Source organism: Anopheles cruzii, chromosome 2 (assembly GCF_943734635.1).
Source record: "Anopheles cruzii chromosome 2, idAnoCruzAS_RS32_06, whole genome shotgun sequence".
In the NCBI taxonomy this organism is placed as follows: Eukaryota; Metazoa; Arthropoda; class Insecta; order Diptera; family Culicidae; genus Anopheles; species Anopheles cruzii.
In genome coordinates, this window is record NC_069144.1 from 46,156,998 (window position 1) to 46,171,676 (window position 14,679).

Consider the following 14,679-nt stretch of genomic DNA (forward strand, 5'->3'; position numbering starts at 1 on the left):
CCGGATCCGAAAACACTTCCAAGACGACCCAAACTGACTGGATGTCGACTGCTCGAAAAGCCAAGACTCCAAACTGCAGGAAAAAGCTCTCTCTTTTTCTCTCCGTCGCCCGAAAGCTCTTTTCCAGCCCGATATTCAATGTGTCACAAACGTCAAGCAGGCGAGGGGCGAAAAGTTGCACTTCCTCGCACTGGAACACACACACCGTTTCGGGATGAAAATAGGAGTGATTTTGCCAGTCTAAACCTCCGGACGGTGTATCTTCCGTACGACCGTACGACGGAGGGACGGCCGCACCTGAAAATAGAACCACATAAGTGTCCTCCTCGCGCTCTCCTCCGCCAAAGAAACACGACGGGCAGACACATCGCGAACACGAGTCGAAGTGCAGCAAAGTCGCAGCAAATCACAGCAGGCAGTTCACGCAGATTGATTTATGTCTGTCGCTTCCGTCGTGTCTGTACCCCCCTTCTACACTTGTCCCCAGTGCGTGCAGTGCGTGTGTGTCCAAGTGTGAGAAAAGTGGGGGCAACAATCTCGGGAATGAGTTGGACGAAAATATGTTGAACGCAGCAGCAGCAGCAGCAGCGGTCGGCGCGGCTCGCACCAACAACCAACGTAGCGTAGAATTCATCACCCCATCATCATCATAGAGAGCAGGACGGATCGTAGCAGGCGGAGTCATGGGTAAGAGAGAACACGGCGCCCGCAGCAATTAGTTGTTGCCCTTTTTTGTGGTGTTTGCGGACCCCATTCGGAATGCAGATGTCCACCATTCAGTTCAGTGCGCGAACCATTGCCATATTTATGAAGCGAATATCGTGAGGCTATCAAATCAATTTTCTTCATGCAACATGCCTAGTGCCTTTGCTTCTTCGCCTTTGCCCAACACACCCATAGTAGGCCGTTTATTGAACTACGCAGCGGTGTGTGTGTTTGTGTTTGTGGTGCATCGTCGATGTAAACAAATAATTTCAAGCCAAGACACAACCGAAGCGAAGCGGAGTCTATTAATCCCGTTCTCCGTTTTTCACTCCCAGAACCAAAAGTGCCGGATTTGTACGAGTTTTTGGCAGAAGCCGAATTGCAGCAGTACTACAACTCTCTAAAGTAAGCCGTCTGCTGATGATGGGAATTCTCGTCCAACTCGCTCTCTCTCTCTCACACCGCAAATCTCTGTGATCTTTCGCCACACCTTAGGAATGAACTGAAGATTACGAACGTAACGCACCTGAAGTACGCCACGGACGAGGACCTGCAGGTGAGTGGTCTGTCGCGGCCGGAAATCAGGCGGTTGCGCAAGTACTACGAAAAGTATTACCCGCACGGGTACCTGAACAAAATCCGTCGGCTGCTGCAAACACCGCGCAAGGATGAACCGAACAGTGCGCACAGTCCCACGTCGGCCTCGTGCGGCGGCGGCGGCGGCGAGCCCATCAAAGCGTGTCCGTCGCCGGGCAAAATTCCCAACAACAAGCATATCATCCCGCCCGATGCGATCTGCGTCAACAAGCAGCTGGGCACGGGCGAGTTTGGCATCGTGCAGCAGGGCGTCTGGACGAACGGGTCCGAGCGGATACAGGTGGCGATCAAGTGTTTGTGCCGCGAGCGCATGCAATCGAACCCGATGGAATTCCTCAAGGAGGCGGCCATCATGCACTCGATCGAGCACGAGAACATCGTGCGCCTGTACGGTGTGGTGCTCGACACGGAATCGCTCATGCTCGTCACCGAGCTGGCCCACCTGCGGTCGCTGCTCGAGTGCCTGAAGGATCCGGGGCTGCGCGTCAGCTTCCTGACCGTGCCGACGCTGTGCGAGTTTGCGTCCCAAATCTGCAACGGCATGATGTACCTCGAGAACAAGCGGTTCATCCACCGCGATCTGGCCGCGCGCAATATCCTCGTGTTCAGTAAGAATAAGGTGAAAATATCGGACTTTGGCCTGTCGCGGGCCCTCGGTGTCGGTAAGGACTACTACCAGACGAACTTCAACGTGAACCTGAAGCTCCCGATCGCCTGGTGCGCTCCGGAGTGCATCAACTTTCTGCGCTTCACGCACGCCTCGGACGTGTGGGCGTACGGGGTGTGTTTGTGGGAAATTTTCTCCTACGGCTTCCAGCCCTGGGCCGCCCTCACAGGCCACCAGATACTGGAGGCGATCGATGAGCCGCACTATCAGCGGCTCGAGAAGCCCGAGTGCTGCCCGAAAGAGTACTACGGGCTGATGCTCAAGTGCTGGCAGCATGACGCCACGAAGCGGCCACGGTTCATCGAGATCTTCCAGCTGCTGCCCGACATGAAGCCGGAACAGCTCAAGACAATCGTCTCCCACGGTGAGTCCAAGAAGGACTACCTAATGTACCGGCAGGGCGAGATCATCACGGTGCTGGAGAAGGGCTCGCACTCGCCGTACTGGAAGGGCGTGCTGAACTCGGGCAAAACGGGCCTCTTCAATCCGGCGTTCACCGTGGCGTACCTAGACAGTCTGCCGTCGTCCGTCAACCGGGATACGTTCGGGCGGACGGTGGAGCGGTCCAGCAAGCGCAAAATACGCACCGACATGATCTCGGGCCCCCAGAACGATCTGAAACACACGGGACACGTCGGTATCGATGGCGTGTCGTTCGGTGACGTTGCCTTCCTAGCTAGCCCACAGAACGTAAGTGAACGACGTGCGGCGTGCGAGACGTACGACACGTTTCAATTCGTCCAATTAATTCCAATCTCTACGCAGCTTCCTCGCCAAATTGTCACACCGTACAAGCCTTCGGAAGACCTGGAACAGACGCCGCTGCTACTGCCGCCAACACCGACCAGTCCCGACTCGATACACACTGCGAGCGGATACTTTTCCGAATCGCTGCAACTTACCGGCCACCAGTCGTTTATCAATGCCGGCGAAAACCATCACTCGACCCTACTGGACCACCACCACACGGCCGGAACTGGCCACCACTCAGCGGCCGCCAGCGCGTTCGATTTCCGCAACAGTGGCTTCAAGGACTCGAACCCGTTCATCAACGCCGACTCAACGGAGCACGGCGATGTGGCCGGATCCTACAATCTGGCGATGGGCGGCGGCGGAGGACCGAAGACCAAGGACGGTCTGGCGAGCGGTCAGCACGAGTATCACGAAATTTCCGACGATGAGCTTACCACGGAGAAGGTATTCGATCCGTCGGGACCGTCGCTGATGGACGAGATGGAGCACGTGTTCAAGTCGATGAGCACCATCTCGGAGCAGGACGGAGCGGGGCCGCTCGGGTCGCCCGACGCGGAAAACACCAACATGCGCAACGAGCTGACGGAACTGTCGTCCAAGTTGTGCCGCAAAAACAGTTCATCCACCACGACCAGCTCCGGGACGCTCGGTAAAAGTGGTAAGTGGTCCGCTACTAGGGCTAGGTGCTGGCGCTGGGGCGTGCCGTTCGCATTCAATAACTCTCTCGCTGTGCTGCGCTCCCCACAGGAAGTAAATCCAAGTCGAAGAAAACCGGCACCGTGAAACCGATCTCGGTGAAGGACGAAAAACTGCTCAAGCAAGTGATCGAAATGACGAATGAAATAAGTGCCAAGTAAGCGTCGTCCCAAGCACAGCTTGACACGGGCCCTACCCGCCCCGAAGGTTCCATTTCGCACTAACCAATGCTTTTCGCGGTTTGTTCCACAGATCCATGACCGATCTGGTAACCGACTCGAACCAGCAAACGTCGAGTCCGAAGCGAAAGTTTAGCTTCCGCTTCCCGCACATCCACACCGTGGTCGGTGGCGCCGGGGATGCTGCACGCGGTGGCCCTTCCAATGGCATCATTGGAGCGCACTCGGCTCACCACTCCTCCGGATTGACCGGGGTACATGCCAGCGGTGGTTCCGGTGGTGGTGGCGGCGGCAGCGGAGGCAGTAGCTCGGTGGCCCGTGGGCTGGCCCACACGGACAAAGATCACCCGACGGCCGCGTCCGCATCGTCGTCTTCCGCTATCGGACCACCGCATGGCTACGGTGGTGGTAGCCATACCGCCACCCTGGGCAATGCGTATCGCGAGAAGCGCAACTTCTCACAGGAAGTGAACAACGTACCCGACTTACAGGTAAGTCCCCCCACCGGTGGGTGATCCCCATCAGATTCGAGATCTCGGATCGGCCCCTCCACAGCTTCACGTTTTTGTGTAGTTCAACTTCGCCCCTCGTGGGATCGTCTCGCCTGTCCGTTTAGCATGGTCAAAATTTATCTATTTATACGTGTCTCTTTCTGCTCCCTACCGTCATCATCATCGATCACCATCATCGCCATCATCGCTACGCTCCATCATCACGCGCGCTCATGATTGTGTTGTGTTTTTCCAACAATCCTCCTCTCTCTGTGTTTGGTTTGTTTTTGTTGTGTTTGCACACATTCTGTTCCCATTATCTTCTTTCCGGTGTGTTTTTGATTTCCGGCAATCTTTTACATTTCCATTGTTTTTGGTTGTTTTCTTTCCTGTTTCCTGGACACCTCGCTCACATACATCGTCGTCGTGTCGTACTATAACCCACCCTCAACCTACACGTGTACCATATTATACTATGTCCAGTTCATCGATGAGCCCGATGATGCGGTCATCGATCTTTAAGTAGTAGCAGCAGCGATAGCATTAGCACCGTGCACTCTGTACGCAAAACAAACCACAAACTAACACTAACAACCCAACAACCTAACCCAAACCTGTTTTCCTCTACCGACTTCTTATCCGGTTCCGGTTCCTCCATGCGTCGTCTCTCTCTCTGTGGCCGTTTTTCGTTTGTTGACGGTACTATACACCTCATAATTTAACAACAACAACAACACTTTCCCCATAAAACAACGAACAACAATGTTTTTTTTTTTCATTTTCGTTGTACGCGTGCCCTTTGTTTCGATCTTACGTTTCGTTTGTTGTGTGTGCTGATGTTTGTCCGGCCCCTCACAAAAACAGCGCTATCGTTCGCTCACGGGTATCGACGGGGGGTCGCACCAGCAGCACTATCAGCAGCAGCAGCACCACCAGAAGCAGCGACAGAACAGCGACATCCGGATTCCACTGTTCGACAAGGAAACGTCCGATTTTTGCTTTAAAAAGTCAAGGGAATTGCTCAGCAAACATCCACCGTTTGGTAGCAGCAAGCTGCTGGTGGTGGACGACGGTGACGATGTGAACGCCAGCATGAAGCTCGGTCACGGTGGCGGCAGCCATCACCGAACGTTCGACAAGAAGACGCGCGATCTGATCGGCGAGAATTTGCTCGACATCGAGAAAACGTTGAACGCGCTGAATCTGGACTTTCTGCAGACGTACCACGAGCTGGAGAAGGCCGATTCGGCCGAAACGCTGCTCGCCGAGTGCTACTCGTCCATGCTGTGCTCGACCTCGTCTCCGGGCGGTCGTCCCTCCTCGTCGAGCGGCGGGGGCCGTACCGACGCGGGTGGCGGCGGCGGTTCGCTCATACGCCACGCGTCCCTCGAATCGAGCTCGCGCATCAACTGTGCGCTTAGCGAGAAAAGCGTCACTGGAAGCACTGCTGGGGGCGGCGGCGGCGGCAAAAGCCCTCCAAAGTTGGTCGGGCTCGGTGGTCGACGCTCCGAGCTGAACGGGCTACCGTCTCCGAAATCGTTACAATCGCAGGTCGATCACAACAACAAGTACGGTATACGGGATTTCAAGTTCCGCTCGTTCGATGCCCGCTCGAAGGATGCGTGCTCCGATTATTACAATTTCAAGAACGAGTACCTGTCGGAGCTGACGCGAAAACAGCAAAGCCAGGTGCTGGGCCAGTCCGCGTCCGTGCTGCAGCGCAAGCTGGCCGAAACGGACAGCAGCCAGCAGCAGTCGCAGCAGGAGCAGCAACAGCAAACGATCAACCAGCTGTACCAGATCTACAACACGCCGATGCAGGGTCGTAAGTTTGAGGACAGCCCGTTGGCCACCACGCCGCCGGCATCGGTGCGCCAGCGTTCACTGTCGTTCACGGAGAACTACGAACTGAAGCCGGAGGTCGTTAACCGACCACCATCGGCCACCATTGAGGCCCATCATAAGCAAAAGGGAGCCGTGGCATCGGCCGTCCCCGCCACGAGGCACGTCATTACGTACAAACCGAAAAGTATTCGAGCGCGCAACTTGCGGCGCCTCAGCTACAATCCGATCAACATGGTCGACAGTTCATCGTCCAGCAGCGAGTGCGGTGAGTTCGATCGCCACCTGGCGCACTCGGAGTGCGACATACGGTCGCGGCTGCACACCACCACCCGTCGGCGGCGGCAGTATATGAGCCGCAAGTCGAACAGCAACAGTGCGAGCAGCCAGGACAAGCTGTACGGTTCCAACGCCAGCATCAAGAGTGCGCCGCAGTACAACTATCACAGCGATCGGCGCCAGTACTTTGCCCACTATCCTGCGGCCGGCGGACTATCGGCGGCGTACCACTACACCGACGACTACACCGACGCCGTCGGGGACAATGAAGAAGATCAGCCGCCGACGCCGCAATCCTATGACTTTGGTTTACGCTACCCCGCGTCGGTGGCGCTCGCCAAAACGGATGCCCGGCAAGTGGTAGTTCCCGCGCCACAAACGGCGGCAGGCGCAACGGCCCCACCACTGGCCACGGGCGGCACTGCACCGCTCACCGAATCGATGACCTTCGCGAACAAGGTGCTCGAACGAGACTATCTGTTCTCGGAGTTTGACGTGTCGAAGCTGACGGGCAAAAGCCCCACCACGCAAAGCTATTTCCCGGCCACGGCGGCATCGGCTGCCACGGTGGTGGCGGCGGCCGCGGCGGCAACGGTTGGACCGGCCACTCCACAACCATCAACACCGCAAGCTGTCACTCTGTCCGGCTCAGCGACACCGTCGGCGGCAGCAGCGGCGGCGGCAGTGGCTCAGCCCAAGCCCGGATTCCAGTGGCCCGAGAAGATACACGGTGCGATCGTCAAGCACAACGACATGCTGTGGAGGCAGCAAAGCGTCGTCCAGCAGCAGCAAAAGGAGCGCCCGTACTCGAGCGACACTTCCTCCACGGAGACGGATTCGATTGATTTCCGCCGCACCGATTGCCTTCCCCTGATGCCTCCCAGCCCCGCGCCATAGGCTCGCGCTCTCTTCCTCTGAGGCGGTGCTAAGGAGCAGCGCGTGTGACACCGCGTCTCCCGTACGATACTCTTATGGTTTTCTAGTCAACCTAACCCCCGTTAGAGGCTTGCTTGTCTGTCGCTCCCCATAGGGGACAAGCTTCGGTACAGCAACGCTCGATCTATGGCCCAGACTAACTAGCGAGTGTGGCGCATAGCGAGCAGCATAAGCAGCACAATCATATCACACCTTACGTTACCAGCTTCGTTAACCTTAAGCGTTCGCAATTCGCAAAGTTACAAAACGATCTCTAAATGATCTCGTCTGATCACTCACCACTCTATCGCTAGCTGATCAGTTGATCGGTTTGCTCGATTGTTCGTGCTTTTAAGCGAACCACATCTTATGACTGGGGCGAACGGAAGAACCGAATCATGTGCGGATCCCTTTTTCAGCGTTTAATACAACCCGGCGGGGCGGGCACAGAGAAGCCCCGGTGGTTTAACTTTAGTGCCGCCGAGTTCAGCACAGGAATCCGGGAGATCCAGCAGCAGTAGGAGCAGAAGCAGAAGCAGCATCAGCACTTTCAGTTGCGACAAACCGTGCTCTGCGACTCCTCTCTTTCTCTAAGCCTCCAATAATCAAATAATATACGGCAATATACAACATTTCTATCAATTAAAGTCAACTCGTACAGTTGGTTTGGTATTGTCCCACCCCAAAACGATGGCGCTGTTTGTGTGTCGGGGGGACACTTAAACCTTCAGTTCCGTGTGATTGGTTCCATTTTGGACGTATTTCTTTTTGTTCAAACTTTGCGTTTGCGTTTTCACCATTCTGTTTGTTCGTGCGTGCGTGTGCCGTTTTTGCTTATCGTTTTTTGTATTTTTGTTTTCGTTTTTCTTTCTTTTCTTTTCGCTTCTTTTCCTTTTCGTTGCTCCCCCGTTTTGCGTTGCGTCCCCACGAATTCCCCGAATCCCCCCCGCCGATTCCCAATCGATTGCAGAGTACCATCACCGAGGAGGCACGGATTGCGTACAACAGTTTGGTGGAGAATCCGGGCAGCGGCACGGCCAGCGTCCACCCGGCGATCGCTGCCAGCGTCGGATCGTCCACCTTACCGCGGGCCAAGCTTACCAACACGCTCGCCGCGACCGCAAGCTTCCGGTTTAAGGACATCGACTGCTGTTCGCCGCCGACCGAACCGGCACCAAAGTCACCCGAAATCGATCTGCTGGACATGAACGGTGGCGGCGCGGACGACTGCGACCGTGCGTCCAGCAATCCGTTGCGGCTTTTGAAGAGCAAACATTTCCCGCTCACCGCGCGCCCGAAAAGCATCGGCGGCAGGCACGTGACACACCAACCCGACGGCGTCGGCGGTGGCGACCAAAGCGGTCAAGCCGAAAGTCCCAGTTATTTGACCAGCCCGGAGTACACGTACAACAACGCACTGATTTCGCCGGTCGGATCGGAGCCAACACTGATGAAGCCCTCGAAAATGACGATGTTTTTGTCGGACGGTGAGACCAGCGCCATGGATGGAGGTGGCGCCAACAATCCGATCCCTTTGCCACCGCGCGATCGCAACAAAACGATCCCGGTCAACCAGAAGCGGCACGTGCGCAAGTATCCGCTCATCATTCCGGCCACCGGTTTGCAGCGCACGTTAAACAAAGTCACCCAAATCACGCCGGTCGACGAGCAACCGGACAGTGGTGTGTTCCTACACCCGACCATAGCCGGCGGCGCCAGTGGTCACCCGTCGGCCGTCGCTGATGCCAGCAAAGACGACCACAACGATGACCAAGCTACGGTTAGCAATTTGGACGTGGGGTTGCAAAAATCGCTCGAACCGACCAAGCTAACGGAACTGCACAAAGATATACTTCCGGCGTTCCCGTCCGAGCTGACAACCGCCGCTGGGGAAGCTTCTCAAAAGAGGGCTTACACGCGCGAGTTCCTGGAGAACAACTTCCCCAACATGGCAGACTTCAAGAGCCTCTCGCCACCAACCACCCTGCCCGCTACGATTCCGGCGGCGAGTGCCATTCTTACGCGCCGGCGAACGGCCAGTGATGCAAGTGGCGGCGCCACAAGAAAACAACCACCACCACCGGTGTCGGCGGCACTGCTCGTGCCCACTGCCCGCGATCCGACGTACGAGAATCTGGACATTTTCCAAACGCACAGCAAGCTGTGCATCGACACCGCATCGTTGCACTGCGAATCGATCCTCGAGAACGACACCGAATCGTTCCATACGACCCACCCGGCCCTCGGGACGGACACGGTCGACGGATTCGATGCGGCATCGTCGCTTCTGTTCGACAGTATTCCCGCCGCCGCCGCCGCTGGGGATCGGAAGCGGCCGACCAATCTATTGCTGCCAACGGTCGGTGGTCCGGGGTTGGAGTTGCTCGAAAAGCAGCTCCAATCACCGCCGGATGGTGAGCTGATCAAATCGATCAACTTTGTTAGCTGCGAGGATCTGCTCGAGTTTGCGGAGAAACCGAAGGGGCGCGCACGTGGCCTAGAGTCGGACGAAGTGCGCATCATGTCGAAAGTGCTCGGCAAAAAGGTAAGCCGCGGCCCGATATATACTGTTTTATGAAACAAGCTAAATGTGATAAATAAACCATCTAACCCGCCACCACCATCTACTTTGCAGCCCTCGCCGGAACAGTGCCTGTTGACACTGGAGTTCATCGACTGGGACATACACAAGGCGATTAAACTGTGCAAACTGCAAGCCATACTGGAATCGTACAATCTGTCGCTGCAAGAGTGCCGCGATGCGCTGCAAACCTACGATTGGGACCTACACACAACGGCGCTCAAGCTCAAAGGGGGTGGTGGCCGGTAGTTGTTGCGAAAGCTGAGGAATTCCCCTGGCAGGGAAACGAAGAAAAAAAAGCGCACAAAATACTCTATCTCTCTCTATTTGTCTCAAATACGACTGTGTCGGCCGACTGGCACGAGCATCCTTTAAGTTGTTGTTTGGCAGCTGCCTTTAGCGATCAATTTAAGAGATTTTGCTACAGAGTTTCTACTAACTTTTCTACAAACTACTGTGCAACATTATAATTGTAATAAAAACAATGATTTTAACCCACTACCACCACGATGCTGAGTTTTCTACATGCTCTCGTTTCATTCGGATGTAACCGGAGATCTCTACCGGATTGATGTGGCTCAACCACTTGTTGAAAGTTTCGTTATGCTTATTTATTTATTTTATCATTCCCATGATCGTTTTCCTACTCTCAACTAACGCGGTCTCAGCTTATTCGACGTTCACTGAACTATGGCTAACAGATTTACAGACTTTAAGCGCATATTTGTTAATCGTACATACGTAGAAGCGGCCACTTACCTGGTACAAAGCCTAGCAGCTTGATCTGCTTGAGCTGCAAGCTAGCCGGCAGGAAAACTGCATCAAGCCACGTCTTTTTTATCCACCAGTGGCTTCCACTTTATGTTTGGTTTGATGGCAAAATCATACCGACTTAACTGGTCCAACATCGCAGCCTGTGAATCAGTGTCAGTGTAAGTCAGTCCTACAGTGGTCACTGTGCGTTCGGATCAATTACCTGCTTGCGGACGTACTCGACCAGCAGCTCGAGTCGTTGGTAGTCTTCGCAACGACCTCCCAGAAACCTTCTCCACAGAGCCGCCGCTAGCGCCTTATCGTCGTAGCTGAGGCCCTCGTCGTACGAGATGAGCGCTGCCTGGAACTGTTCCGAGAGCTGTTGAATCTGTGGCCGTACTACGGACGGATTGTCCATCGTTAGCTGCTTGGCGCGTGTCGTTACGTCGTTCCACATGGTCTCAACGATACAGTTACGCAGAAACCGGCCAGCGGCTCCCTTTTCCGCACCTTCGGCCATCGAGCGGACCAGCAGCATCCAAACGTGCAGTTCCGTGATCAAGAACCACGTGTTAAACGTATCGGGCATATCGAAGCGCGTGAAGAACTCGCTGTAATCGATGCTATCCGCCACGGATTCGTACAGTAGGCAGCTGGACACACGCAACCGTACCGCCGAATTGTCGATCCAGCCCATTTTGGTTATGAATCGCTTCAGAAAACCCTCCTTCGATTCCGTGCCCTCGCCGTACGTCGAAATGGATCGCAATGCTGGGCTGGTTGAAAGCAACCGCCTTTTCGGTAGCCTTTGGCATTGCTCGTGCGGCGGCCGTCTTCCATCCCTTTTCTGTGACCAGATGCTTCTCGTGTGCGGAAGATCAAATAGCGGGCGGATTTCTTGCTGCAACTGTAATACAACATTACTTCCTTCCATTCCCTTTCCCCAATCCCCTGCACAAATGCATTCTATTACCGAGACAGCGAACCGGGAAGTGGTCGTTCGTAGCATCGCGAAAATAAACTATTTCGTAACCGCCGCCGCAACTTTAGCCGCACTCGACAATCAAAACACAGACTTGAGGTTTTGCGAAAATAAAAATGACATCCGTTACACAACTTTGACAACCGACCACCGACCGCCGACCGCACTGTCAGTCCGTTTATAAGCGCTCGGGGTTCACCGCTTCACAATTTCAAACGCCAACTTCGATCATAAACTTCGGTAAGTACTCTTCACGTAGCTTTTATTAAGCACACTACCAGAAACGTATAAGTCGCTTCGGAAATCTATAAAATAAAACGTAATCAACATGAATGGGAACGCAGGATTGGATTGTTGATAATACTTTTCTAAAGTACATTCTAGCAGGTCAATGTGCTGCGTCGTCAGACACTGGTCAGCTGCATTCAGTTACTTCATCCAAGACCCACGTCTAAACACATCATCACCACGAATCCGGCTATGGTGCCCCACGTGGCAATTTGTCCGTTATCACTGGAAAGGAACAACAGAGAGCGATTAGGTTAGGTTCATGCACGCTTACCGCTTTGTAGCGTAACGTAACGTACCTGGCATGGGCTTCGGGTAAAATATCGTCCGCCACTATGTAAATCATAGCACCGGCGGCAAACGATAGTGCGTACGGTAGGATGATCGTTGCGACACTAACTGCCACTGCACCGAGAACACCAAATATCGGCTCCACCATGCCGGAAAGCTGCCCGTACCAGAAGCTCTTGCCCAGGCTAAAGCCGGCGGCGTGAAGCGGCAAGCTGACAGCCAATCCTTCCGGGAAATTCTGTATTCCAATGCCGATGGCCAGGTTGCTGTGTGGATGGCCTCACGTTAGCAGCAGAAAATTGAAAGGTGGTTCGGAACGTCGAAAGAACTTACCGGGCTGCCTCAAAAGTGGCCGATTCCGTGGTTCCAATGGCGCCAAAGCTAACGCCAACCGCCAGCCCTTCCGGAATGTTGTGCACCGTGATGGCCACCACCAGCAGCATTATCCGTTTCCATTGCGACAGCTGTGCATCCAGCTGGCTTTGGCTGTTGTTCGTGTACACCGCCTGCTCCTTGACCGTGGTCGATATCGAGCTTCCCTTCCTTCGTTTGCGCGAAACACTGGCGTGCTGTGCGTTCAGGCAATCGGCAAAGCTGTCCATCCCGATGGCGAGCGAATGATCCTGCCCGGCCGGCGCCACTCCGGCGTACGAAGTTTTGCCGTGTTCTACCGAAACCTGATCATCCATCGCAATGTCGGCCTTATCTTTGTTCGCGTGGGTTAATGCTTTGAAACGGAAACGGAAGAGCGTCACCGACATCCACTCATCACAGCATGCTATGCGCCACTACTTACCAATCATCATCGTTGGACTATTGATACCCAAGAAAGATATAACCTTATCCGTACCGTACACGAAAATGGCACCCAGCAGAAACCCGACCGCCACCGGAATGAATGCAAACTCTCCTTTACTACCGTACAGGTGTGAATTTTCGGCCAGCTCGATGGCCGGGGCTAGCAGTGACCAGAACGAGGCCGCTATCATGACGCCGGCGGCGAAACCGAGCGAAATGTCTAACGACTTCCGCTGGTTGCCCCTCAGCAGCACCACCAGCCCCGAGCCGAGGGCAGTAAGGCCCCAGGTTAGCAGCGTCCCCAGTAACGCTTGCGTGACGGATCCGTAGCCTTGAATCATTGTTCTGCTGCTGCTGCTGCTGCTGTGCCCGGTGAGCAACTTCTCGATCGCTGCCGAAACCAATCACAGTGCTCCGCGCCTGTAACGAAATGGTTAGATGTGTGTCAGTTCACGAACACGTACCCACAACAAACCGGATGGCTCACACGAAATTGCGTACGAGCGAACGATGCGCTCGGTGGAACTGGCTATGCGCTGTTCAGACCATTCAAAGGAAGCCTATTTTGATTCTCCGGGGGCTTTATACTCCCGCGCCCAGTGACACGAAAACCACACGAAAGGCAAATGTACACACACTTGCAGAGAGAGCAGTGTGACCGCAACGGGAGGCTGTATTATTGTTTGTGCCGAGGCATGAAATAAAATGACGACGACGACGACGAAGCCACCCGTGTACCAGCAGCGTCCGCATCATCTCTGTGCGATAATATGCTGATACACGTTGCACTCATTGCTGCTGATAAAGACCATTTGATGGTCGATGATCTGACATCTGGCACGTATCAACGATCAAGCAGTAAAATCATAAAACGATTAAGCGACAGCCGAGTCGCTCCACCGCTAAAACTACCAGTCGGAGGCCCCGGTGCCCCGTATAATCCGCAGCAATCCCGTGTACGCGCTAAACAACTGTTTTGAAATGCAAATAATTGTTTGGACAAACACAAGTTTTCTTGTGCGCCACTCACGACACAGTCCGCGGCACCGTGAATCGGCCACCAGTCTGGCGCGGGCCATGGCCAAGCTTGGTGAAGTAGCGGTGTACGTACCTTTCTGGCTGTTCCGTAGAAAAGCGCTGCAACCGTTTAGCCGGCAGGCTCTAGTATGGACTGTATTGTGCGTTCCGGTATCTTAACCACCTTCGGTGACCTCAGTTGCATCGTTAGCAAAACAAACTAGTGCGAAACATATTTACTGCAAACTCAACCGCTGAAGCAACTGGATCGGTTGGTGCGGCAAAGAGCTTCGCATTGCGTAGCAATCTCGTCACCGCCAACTTTGACAGTTCGTGTCAGCAGTTGCTATGGAGGTAGGTCGACTACGTTTAAAAAACTAAGATTATACGTTAAGCCTTTATTTACAATTGGTTGTGGTTCAGCAATTTGTCAATCTTATGCCAGTGCGAAAGTACAATTAAATACAATACAATTCACTGTCCAATAATTCTAACTTATGGTAAATTCATTTCTTTCTGCAGTCACCAAATGGGTAGTGCTCCCGTGGAGGAACGGCCCCCGCAGATATTTATCCTGTCCCTTTTTGCTGGTTAACAAATGGTCGTAATTTAAATGAACACAACATGGCACATATCTATCATCGGGCCGAATAACGTACACCGAGAGGGGCAGATTACCTGTAAACGAGATGTAACCGGGTGAGAAAAATTCACTATTTCAGCCTATCCAGCCAAACATCGGAACGCCACTCGATACCTCCTGCTGGATCCGGCTTTCGCTGCGAACTTCTGGAAAGTTGGCCTTCCCAGCCCTTTAGATAAGCCCGTACGGTGCACATGTAAAG

The 14,679-nt window shown here is 54.2% G+C and overlaps 3 protein-coding genes across 4 annotated transcripts; 1 reads left to right on the plus strand and 2 right to left on the minus strand.

Annotated features, from left to right (window-relative positions):
* The first annotated feature begins 854 nt into the window (after nucleotides 1-854).
* Nucleotides 855-10,194, plus strand: LOC128279165 (activated Cdc42 kinase-like). Its single transcript, XM_053017884.1, has 8 exons — nucleotides 855-899; nucleotides 980-1,110; nucleotides 1,201-2,659; nucleotides 2,735-3,380; nucleotides 3,470-3,575; nucleotides 3,671-4,088; nucleotides 8,095-9,669; nucleotides 9,760-10,194. The coding sequence occupies exons 1-8, from the start codon at nucleotides 855-857 to the stop codon at nucleotides 9,952-9,954; spliced, it is 4,575 nt and encodes a 1,524-aa protein (XP_052873844.1). The 3' UTR covers nucleotides 9,955-10,194.
* Nucleotides 10,195-10,300: 106 nt separating this feature from the next.
* On the minus strand, nucleotides 10,301-11,515 carry LOC128267216 (ubiquinol-cytochrome-c reductase complex assembly factor 1). Its single transcript, XM_053004015.1, has 3 exons — nucleotides 11,432-11,515; nucleotides 10,682-11,365; nucleotides 10,301-10,619 (listed from the first exon to the last, which is right to left on the minus strand). Exons 1-3 carry the CDS (start codon nucleotides 11,465-11,467, stop codon nucleotides 10,527-10,529), a joined length of 813 nt encoding a protein of 270 aa, XP_052859975.1. The 5' UTR covers nucleotides 11,468-11,515; the 3' UTR covers nucleotides 10,301-10,526.
* Nucleotides 11,516-11,684: 169 nt separating this feature from the next.
* LOC128278088 (zinc transporter ZIP11) lies at nucleotides 11,685-14,100 on the minus strand. Of its 2 annotated transcripts, none has more exons than XM_053016743.1 (5): nucleotides 13,929-14,100; nucleotides 12,816-13,237; nucleotides 12,353-12,746; nucleotides 12,028-12,285; nucleotides 11,685-11,953 (listed from the first exon to the last, which is right to left on the minus strand). In XM_053016743.1, exons 2-5 carry the CDS (start codon nucleotides 13,156-13,158, stop codon nucleotides 11,875-11,877), a joined length of 1,074 nt encoding a protein of 357 aa, XP_052872703.1. In that variant the 5' UTR covers nucleotides 13,159-13,237; nucleotides 13,929-14,100; the 3' UTR covers nucleotides 11,685-11,874. The 2 variants fall into 2 exon arrangements, with proteins under 2 accessions (XP_052872703.1, XP_052872704.1); XM_053016744.1 differs by lacking the exon at nucleotides 13,929-14,100 and adding an exon at nucleotides 13,305-13,409.
* Nucleotides 14,101-14,679: the final 579 nt, after the last annotated feature.